Raw genomic sequence first — 11,110 nt, forward strand, 5'->3', positions numbered from 1 at the left:
ACGTTACTTGTAAGTATGAAACTTGTACATTTGCTTGGTTTAAGTAAAACTGACATGCCTGGAACATAATTAAAAACGTGCCAATTTTTTGCACAGAAACTTTCACAATTACTGCCTACAGTTTTCCCCTTCAAGAATATATTCCCTGTGAACCTGGTATCAAGGGGGGAAATTCTATTGTTTACTTTCTACCCTCCACAAAAGCTATTCCCATGTGAAAGATAAGTTCAGTTTCAGGGCATTGTGCCACTTTTTAAAGGAGGAAGTCCGCTCAGAAGTTCACAAGCACGAGAAACTGTTTGGATTTCGTCAGTCTAGTTCCACTTCTCTCAAATGAGTAGCTATGTTTTTATGGGACATGCCTTACTACGTGCTACTGAAGGCTTTCATTCACAACAATGTTCAGAACTATAAAGTTTGTTTTTATCTACCACGTTTTAAGCACTAGAGTTCAGATACATTTAACAAAAAGATGATAAGAGGGACGTGATTTCCAGCATGTAATAACATTCACGTAGAAATGAAGCCAGAGCAACTAATTGCCAATCTGCCAATTAATCTTGCTTTTTTTTAAACTGATGCAAAATGGAATAACATATTAATCAGCTTGTCACAAAGCCAACTGGCATAGTGTAGTACCACACATTTCTGAGACAACTGTACAAACCCTCACTGCTGAAGACTGCTGCTATTGTTTCATTAATAAAACAAACATGGTCTAAAATATAATGCTTCTGAGCAGCAATCCTAACAGCGGATACAATGTGTACATTTGTTAGTAAAATAATAAAGATTCACAAGCACACAGGAGGAAACAAAAACAGACAATTTGTGGAGTCTTGCAGTGTGACAAGGGCAGTCTGTGTGTAATAAACACATCTGAAAGAACAACTATTGTATCTTTACCCACACTCTTTAAAAATCAGTTTAAAATAAAATGACAATAATCCCTGTCGCATGTTCTTTTTGCTGTTTTTAGTCACCTTTCAGCAGCAGCTTCTGGATTGGAGGAGTTCTGTTCAGAAAAGGAGCCAAGTTAACAAAGGTTGAAGTAATGCTATCAATCCTCACTAGATTTTATCTCCACCAGACTGCCAGTACCAGTGACTCAATATTCAGATAATCATTAGAAAGAGAAAAAAGGCTTTTTCTGATAATATATTTTCTGATAACTTAATTAATAAATTAAGTACACATTGATATGTCATCTTATGAACATATTGATAAAAATAATTTTTCATTTACAAGGAGATTTCTGAAGCATATACTGCACATGCCCACCATAGTTCCTTCCTGGTTCTTGGAATTTCTGGGCAGTATTCATAAACAGTTTACCAAAGTTATGTTATTTTTCGCTTTATAGTATGATGGATTCTGAAAGATAACTGTTGTCTTATTCATAAGGGATGCTTTTTTACCATTCTGTGATGATGTATTTGAAGGTAAGTACCAGTTTTAAGCAGAAAATGTTTCCCTTTTGACTTATGCAAAATCATGCCCTGGATTAGTAAACCAAACATCCAGGACTAATTTCAAATCTCACCAAAGTACATGGTGGAGTCTGAATGCAATAAAGAATATGGAATTAAAAGACTAATGATGAAACCCATCTGATACATGGACCTCCTTTAAGCAAGGAAATCTGTCCTTCTTAGCTGGCCTGGCTGATATGTAACTCCAGATGCATAGCAATGAGATTAACTCTTAACTGCATTTGAAATGGCCTAACAAGTCAATCAGTTGTACCAAACTGCTAAAAGTCACAAAAAAGTTACAAAAAGAAAAGATAGATCACCTGGATTCAACCTATATACCAGAAACAACAACTGCAAATTCATACCCTGCAAAGTCTTCCTTGTCAACATCTGGGAGCTTGTGCTCAATATTGGAGAGCTATCTCACAGACTAGTCAAGCAACAGCCTGACGTAGTCTTATTCATGAAATTATACCTTACAAACAATGTCCCAAACAACGTCATAACATTCCCTGGAAATGTCCTGTCCCACCAGCAGGACAGATCCAACAGAAAGTAATAGGACAGAGGGACATCGAGGTGCAGGTACATAATTCTTTCATATTTGCGTCACATACAGACAGGGTGGTTAAAAAGGTATTTGGCACACTTGCCTTCATTGCTCCTTTGAATACAGCAGTTGGGAGGTCATATTGAGGTTCTATGGGATCTGGATGAGGCCTCTTCTGGACTACTGTGTCTAGTTCTGGTTGCCCAGTTATAGGAAGGATATTATTAAGCTGGAGAGGGTTCAGAAAAGATTTACCAGGATGGTGCCAGGTATGGAAGGTTTGAGTTATAAAGAAAGGCTGGATGGGCTGAGAGGCAACCTGATACATTTATACAATAATGAGAGGTAGAGATAGAGTTAATGGTTGTTTATTTTCCCGAGGATGGGGGATTGCAAGACACAGGGGCACATTTTTAAGACGAGAGCAGAGAGATTTAAAAAAGACATAAGAGGTAAATCTTTTACATGAAGGGTGGTTCGTGTATGGAATGAACTTCCTGAGGAAGTGATGGATGTAGGTTCAATTACAATGTTTAAAAGACATTTGGATAGATACACGAATAGGAAAGATTTGGAGGGATATGGAATAGGAGCAGACAGGTGAGACTAGTTTAGTTTGAGATTATGTTCAGCATGGACTGGTTAGACCAAAGGGTCTGTTTCCGTGCTGTATGACTAAGTCAGGATGGAATTGCCCTGGGAGTCCTTAACATTTATTCCAGACACCATGAAGTCTCATGGCATCAGGTTCAACATGGGCAAGAAAACTTCCTGCAGATTACCATTTACCACCTTTCCTCAGCTGATGGGTCAATGCTCCTCCAGGTTGAACTCCACTTGAAGGCAGCACTGAATGTGTCATCAAAGATCCCTAGCAAAACTGGAGTCAGTTGGAGTCAGGGAAAGCTCTCCACTCATTGTCATGCCTGGCATAAAGAAACATGATTATGGTTCTTGGAGGTCAGTCATCTTAGCTCAGGTCATCTCTGCAAGAGTTCCTCAGGGTAATGTTCAAAGCCAATCATCTCCACCTTCATCTGCTCCATCAATGATCTTCCCTCCATCATTAAGACAGAAGTGGGGATTTTTGTTGACTGCTGCATAATGTTCAGCACTGTTCACCAGATACTGAAACAGTCTATGTCCAAGTACATGATCAAATCAAGGTCTTGGGCTGACCAATGGTAATTAATATTCACTTAACACAAATAACAGGCAATAACTATTTCGAAAATGGAAGATCTAACCATTGCCTTCTGACAATCAATGGCATTACCATGTCTGAATCATCCATTGTCAATATCCTGGGGGCTACCATGAACAATGAATAACAGCTTTGACCACAAATCCATCAGGAAATATTATTCTCAAGATATTATATAGAAGCAGCAGTGGAGGTGGGTACAATCATAACATTTAAAAGGCATTTGGATGGGTAAATGAATAGGAAGGATTTAGAAGCATTTGGGCCATATGCTGGTGAATGGGACTAGGTGAGATTGGGTTGTAACTTCCTGCAGATTACCATTTACCATCTTTCCTCAGCTGATGGGTCAATGCTCCTCCAGGTTGAACTCCACTTGAAGGCAGCACTGAATGTGTCATCAAAGATCCCTAGCAAAACTGGAGTCAGTTGGAGTCAGGGAAAGCTCTCCACTCATTGTCATGCCTGGCATAAAGAAACATGATTATGGTTCTTGGAGGTCAGTCATCTTAGCTCAGGTCATCTCTGCAAGAGTTCCTCAGGGTAATGTTCAAAGCCAATCATCTCCACCTTCATCTGCTCCATCAATGATCTTCCCTCCATCATTAAGACAGAAGTGGGGATTTTTGTTGACTGCTGCATAATGTTCAGCACTGTTCACCAGATACTGAAACAGTCTATGTCCAAGTACATGATCAAATCAAGGTCTTGGGCTGACCAATGGTAATTAATATTCACTTAACACAAATAACAGGCAATAACTATTTCGAAAATGGAAGATCTAACCATTGCCTTCTGACAATCAATGGCATTACCATGTCTGAATCATCCATTGTCAATATCCTGGGGGCTACCATGAACAATGAATAACAGCTTTGACCACAAATCCATCAGGAAATATTATTCTCAAGATATTATATAGAAGCAGCAGTGGAGGTGGGTACAATCATAACATTTAAAAGGCATTTGGATGGGTAAATGAATAGGAAGGATTTAGAAGCATTTGGGCCATATGCTGGTGAATGGGACTAGGTGAGATTGGGTTGTCTGGTCAGTATGGACGAGTTGGACTGAAGGGATCTGTTTCCATGCTGTATGACTCTATGGAAAAAAGAAGAGGGCTGATCCTGTCAGGAGTTCCCTGAGTTGGCTGTCAAAGCCATTTGGCAGAATCTCTCAACATCAGAACTTTTCAACAAGCAGAAGACATAGCTTGGCTGGTAGTAAGGAAATACTGTTTGACAGATCCTTCATGCACACATATTTGCTGTACGCTACCATATATTGTGTTGGTGAAGAGATTATCATGCATCTCCTTCTGGAAGCTCTGAGGAATGTCAAATTGCAATGTAGTGTTAGTTTATTCTCTACAAAGAACTGATTAGAACCTTTTGTATGTACTTACAGATAATATTTATATCTAAGTATATTTTTGAAATTAAAAAAAACCATGACTAACTCACCAATTGCCTCTCAAAGCCTGTCCACTATCTTGCCTGGGTGAGTGCAGTTCCAACAACACTCAAGGAGCTCAACTCCATCCAGGATAAAGCAGTCCCTCACTTGGTACCATATCTTCAAACAATGAGAATCTCCACTACCAGTGCACATTGACAGCAATGTGTATCATCCACAAGGCACTACAGTAACTCACCAAAGCTCCTCCAACCTTCCAAATTCGTGACTTCTAAAACTTAGAAGGACCCAGGGCAGCAGATGCACGACAATGGCACCTTCTGCATGTTGTCCTCTGAGACACACATCTTCCTGATTTGAAACTATATCACCCTTCCTTCAGTGTTGTTGGGTCAACATCCTGAAAATCCCTTCCTAACAGCATTGTTGGTCTACCTTTACAAAATGGACTGCAGTAGTTCAAGAGGCAGCTCACCACCACCTTCTCAAGGACAATTGTGGATAGGCAATAAATGTTAGTCCAGCCAGTGATCTCCACATCCCATGAATGAATAAATGAAAGACTATTCTTTGTAACTTGGTGATTGAAGAAGAGTCATGTTGAACTTGAAACAAACTGTTTCTCTCTACTGTTACTGCCAGACTGCTTGGGTTTTCTAGCATTTTCAATCTTTAGTTCAAAATTACTAGCATTTGCAGCATTTTGGTTTTAAAACATGACTGTTGTTTCATCACAGGTTTCAACACCTTTAACAAATAGATACTTCACCCTGAGATAGTTACAGGTGTACAGGATTGCATGCCATGAACCTCAGGAATCATCTTTTATATAGCTTCCTATTTCTGTTTGTATTTTGCAAACTATCTCTGTGGAGAACTGAGTTTAAGTGAATTAACAACAATAGTATTGTTCAACCAATTATCCCCTGAGTTTTGGTGACAGTGAATTTAACAGTATATAACTGATAAACATCATAATAAATACAATGCCAAAGTAATCCAGTGTAAAGTTGTCTATTTTAAGAATAGTTTTTAGTGACAAACATACAATCTTTTCAACAGATAGTCAGTCACAAAACCTTTTTATTTAGCTACTGGCATTGTTTATGTCCTATTCACACCAAAAGAACTGCATACATACTTACCTCTAATATAAATCCTCTGCCTCTGAATTGTTTCTTTCTGTGTGATAATGTTTTCGGCTGTGCATTCATAAGTTCCAGATTGATCCAGAGACACACTTTTGATTGTAAAGTTCAAAGCTATTGAATATTCTTTGGTGTTTATCTCATTCATGCTGAGGTGATGCACTGTATGATTGTCCCTGCTCAGAAGACGGCAGGTAATGTTAGAGTATAAAAACTTGTTGGCTCGGCAGAATAGAATCAGGTCATCACCTTCAGTAGGCATTGCATCATGTTCCACTCCAATCTCAAATCCAAATTCATTGGGTATATCTAATAGGCCAAACAAAAACACATGGTCAATAAAATAGACATTTTCAATATCAGCATTATGGAGTACAATTAAAATTACAATAAAGCTGCTATAATGGTCTAGTTGGTCAATTCACCTGGTAGTCAAGTCTCTAAGCCCTGGAGTATTATTAATATTAATCCTCAAACTAAATCTAAGTTAGCTAATTTCAATGATTGCAGTAGTAAGCTACAGTGTTTAGGACTTCTAAGACAAAAGTCAGCCAAGGTCTTCCCCACCGAATCTTCACCACATTCCCACCAAAAAGTATTTCCAAAGATTCCTATTACAAAAGAATGTCAATTGAGGATAAGAAATAGACTTGGCTGCAATAGCTTTTAAATTTGAAAGGCGCTTTAACAGATTCAACAGAGCTTCCTACAAAAATATACCTGTACATCAGCAAGAACCAGAGATAAGATCATTGCAAGGAGAGATCATGATGGACCCGATATTTTGTTCAAAAAGAATCTAACAGTTTTTAATACAGTATCTGTGATAGCAGGCCTTAATAATGACTCATGAAAAATGTGGTCACATTGGAAGATGCTATAATTATACTTTGTGTGGTGCACGCTTGTGTGCAGAGGAGACAAGTTCTAAATACACACAAGAATAATACAATAATACTGTTGTATCTTGATAAAGTTTTGACTAGTTTGCCAAGAAATGTTGTGCTTGGATCAGGATTGCGCTCAGATAAGAAGTCCTGTAACCTACAGATAAAAATAGGCAAGTGGCTAGCCTTTGCACCACTGCTGCCATTTAATTGTTCATTCAGCAATTCAGCATAAACACAACAGAAAACTCACAACAAAAATAAATAAACTGATACAGAAGTGATTAAATGTCTGAAGTTTGCAACTTGCTGTGGATGGAATTTGGCAGTGTTTGACCTGTGTTTACATGATAAAGTGAAGCATATAAAACTATATAATTTTATGCCAGGGTCAGAATTTTGCAATTTATGGACTTGGATCAGGAGGTTTGTACAAAACTGGTGGTGGGCTGGAGTTTTCAGCATGGAACAGAAATATGCTTAGATTTAGGTGCACATTCATTTGGAATGGACTGTACCTGCAAATATAAATGGAAAGTATTGCAAATATCATACAAAAACTAACAGGAATCAGGGTACAAGTGTACAGTTGCTTCATTTTCAATATTGCCTCTTAGGTGTAACTCTTTCCCACTGTTTATCGTTCATTTATACCATTCTTTTTTTTAGGTTAATTTATTCATAATAACGAGATGTGAAAAATCTGTATTGAGTTAATTATGTTTTACATGTCTTTGTGATTCAACTTGCTTTGAATTAATCCACTCCTCGTGCAATTAAAAATGTAAAAGAGAATCAATAAAAAGCAATTATATGACCATTGTGACAAAAAAAGGGGCTTTAAACAATCCTGAAAACAAAGCATCATTAAATGAAAATCACGATGTCGATGTAGACAAAGTAATCTACAAGCTGAAATTAATGGCCTGTTTTAAATATAAGCTAAAAAACAGAATTTAAATACTTTTGAGGGATTCAGAAGTGCAACTCAACCCTTTGGAATTTTAACCCATGACTTATACCCAAGAATAGTATGAATCAATTTGTTCAACACTTAGAAAAAAGCTGGTATGTTTGGACCATTCACAGATTTTAGGTTAACTATGAAACAGGCTTCACTGAAGGAAAAAACAACAGCCCTATTGCTTTTGACAATCTTCCTGCAAACTAACCAACACACTTTGAAATAATTTAAAGGGAATTTATTTACTTAAGTGATTTGAAACTTCCTCTGGAAATAGCTCACAGGTTTCCTGATGGAAGATATTGTTTATCTTTGCCAAGCGCCATCAAGAATCTCAAAACAAAATGCATTTAGTGACACTGGAAAATCTCTGAGATAAGGCAGTCCTGTTCCTGTCTCACCCATAATAATTACTAACACACCCACAGCCATGCTGAGTGCCAGCAGAGAAGGAGGGCTATGAACTGGAAGCTGAGAACTTGTTCTGTATGAAAACATAAGATCAACAGTACAACAAACACTGAAGACCAAGTGACCGGATTTGAAATCTGTCCTACATGTCACACTATTTCATCCGTCCTGTAACTTTGGGTCCATACCTGATCTTCAGGTTAAAGCCAATGCACAAAGGTGACACATAAAATTCTTATTTTTCTTGTCCTTTTCTAAAAGTGCTGGATTCCTTTGAGGTATGGTTTCTTAGGGATCAAGAGATCTTGGCATCCCAAAGAAATGAACATTCTTTTGGAACCTACAGAGTGGATTGGGTGGGGGAACTTCCACTTCCTCACTCTTGGTACACACTGGGAAAACATTTTGGGAAATTGCACAAGCTGAGTTCGTGATTTTCCACCCGTAAATTTTAGTGGATGGAAACCTCCCATGTGTTATTTCCTGCAACGCAATCCCAGCCTGAACCAGAAGCAGAACATCCTACCTGAGTGTTCACAGCCATAGCCAAGTGCAAGTTAGTCCTCACTCAGAATATATCCAGCACATTTGTGCAAACAATACCGCTAAATTGTTTTGCAAACATCTTAAAGAAAAAATGGCAGGTGAATGATCCATCTCAGCATCCTGCCCAGTTACCACCATTGTAGAAGTCAGTTGGTTTGATTTATTCCAAATGATATCAGTAAACTATGCAAAGATTCATCAATGTTATGGACACCTACAACATCCCAACTCTGATGTTGAAGATTTGAGTTCCTGTCCTAGCGAAGCTCTTCCAGTACAGTCACAATACTGGAATTTTACCAACAGAGTGGAAATTTGCTTAAGTTTGTCCTGTCCACATAAAGAACGTCAAACTTAATCCAATCCAATCCAGGCAGTTACCATCCCAACAGCTTACTCTTAAACACCAGCAAAGTGATGGAAGGAGTTTGTAACAACTTCCTTGCTCATGTTCAGTTTGGGTTCTGCCAGGGCCATGCCTCCAGACACCATTGCAGCCTGTTCTAAACCCAAACATTAGAAGTGAATTTTAGAAGACACGGGTTCTTACTGCCTTGATATTATTTTGATCAAGGAACCTATGCAAAACTGAAGGAATTAGGAATCAGGAGAAAATTCTCCAGTGGTTGGAGCCATGTCTGCAGACAAGATATTCGCTATGCTTGTTGAAAGCCAATCATTTCAATGTCATCACCAGAATATCACTGCACAAGTTCTTTGTCAGTGTCCTAGGCCCAACAATTTTCAGCTGTTTTATCAATGATCTTGCCTCCATTATGGTCTACTCCTGCCCTGATTTGTTATAAGGTCTAAAGCAGAGAGATTTGCTGATGATTGTTTCCTGTTCAGTTCTGTTGACCATTCCTCAAACAATGAAGCAATGTGTGTCCTTTTGGCTAATACCTGTCCATTACCCAGAATTGTGCTGAAAAGTGACAAGTAAATAAGTGACAGGCAATTCCCATTTCCAAAATGAGAGAGTCTGTCAAGATGTTAGTGGTATTATAACCAAACCTGGGTATTATCAAACTGAGTTAGATCAGTTACATAAGTATTGCGGTTCAAACTGCAGGTGGAAGCAGGAAATTCTACAGGAGGTAACTCACCTCCTGATTCCCTAAAATTGTCCACCATCTCAAAGGCACAAGTTAGAAGTGTTACTGGGAATATTCCAACTTGCTTGGATGAGTGCAGCTCCAATAAAATTCACAAAACTCAATACCATCTGGGATAAAATAGCCCATTTAATTGGCATATCATTCAGCAGCAGAAACGTTTATCCCCTCAAACAAATTGCACTATGGCCGCATTCTGAACCAACGACCATATATGATGCCCTGCAGCAATTCTTTTTTTTAAGACAGCCAAATCCATGACTTTTATTACCCATTTGAACAAGAACAGCAGATGCACTGAAATACTAGCACTACCATCTTCCTCTTCATGTTGCACATCATGCTGACTTGGATATATATTCATTCCCTGACAATGCATCGAAATCCTGGAATTCCCTCCTGAATAGTACTTTGAAATTCCCTTTCCACAAAGATTCCAGAAGGTGGCTGACCATCATTATTACATCTTCCTGCCTCCTGCTCATACTCTGACATCTGTTGTCTGTGCATCACCTCTAACTGTTCTTCCATCTGCCATCATTGTACTCAATCACACTTTTTATCTTGACATAGAGAAAATTGACACACAGCTACACTGAGAAGTAAAATACCAGCAGCAGAGAATGGACACAACACTCCTGATGCCTTGAGGTAAATACCATGGATTTGACTGGGACAAAAATATAATTGCTCATCCAGAGAGACCTCCATTGTGCTTGGTTGCGCTGCTGTCCCATTAACACCAATGTTAACTCATTCTTTATCTGAATACATTTTTATCCCTCTTGCACAGTCAGCTGTTGACGCTGAGTCATTCAGGACATTCAAGGCTGCAATGGGCAGATTTTTAATTATTAAGGGAATCAAAGGTTATAGGGAACAAGCAGTAAAGTGGAGTTGAGGATTATTAGATCAGCCATGATCTCATTGAATGCTGGAACAGATCCTACATCTGATGGTCTTATTGTGAAAACACATAGATAAATGCAGGAAAAGTTGAATAAGGAACTGAAATTGGCCTGTTGCAAAGGTGTTACTACAGTTGTTATGGGTGGCCTGTTGCAAAGGTGTTACTACAGTTGTTATGGGGATTTCAACATGCAGGTAGACTGGGAGAATCAGGATGCTATCGGATCTCAAGAAAGAGACTTTGTGGAGTGCCTCTGAGATGGATTCTTAGAACAGCTGGTGCTGGAGCCTACCAGGGAAAGGCAATTCTGGAACTGGTATTGTGCAACGAACCAGAATTGATCAGGGACCTCGAAGTGAAGGAGCCATTGGGAAGTAGTGACCATAATACAATAAGCTTCAATCTGCAATTTGAGAGGGAGAGGGTACAATCGGAAGTGACAATATTTCTGTTGAATAAAGGGAACGATGGAGCTATGAGGGAG

At 38.7% G+C, this 11,110-nt stretch overlaps 1 protein-coding gene across 1 annotated transcript in view; it reads right to left on the reverse strand.

Moving 5' to 3' along the window:
- Window positions 1-11,110, reverse strand: part of flt1 (fms related receptor tyrosine kinase 1) — a 185,789-nt gene that overhangs the window by 60,936 nt on the left and 113,743 nt on the right. Inside the window, exon 13 of the mRNA XM_043692014.1 lies at window positions 5,791-6,102. Coding sequence (XP_043547949.1) covers window positions 5,791-6,102 — 312 coding nt within the window. The remainder of the gene's footprint in view (window positions 1-5,790; window positions 6,103-11,110) is intronic.

This window comes from Chiloscyllium plagiosum, chromosome 6 (assembly GCF_004010195.1).
Source record: "Chiloscyllium plagiosum isolate BGI_BamShark_2017 chromosome 6, ASM401019v2, whole genome shotgun sequence".
Classification (NCBI taxonomy): Eukaryota; Metazoa; Chordata; class Chondrichthyes; order Orectolobiformes; family Hemiscylliidae; genus Chiloscyllium; species Chiloscyllium plagiosum.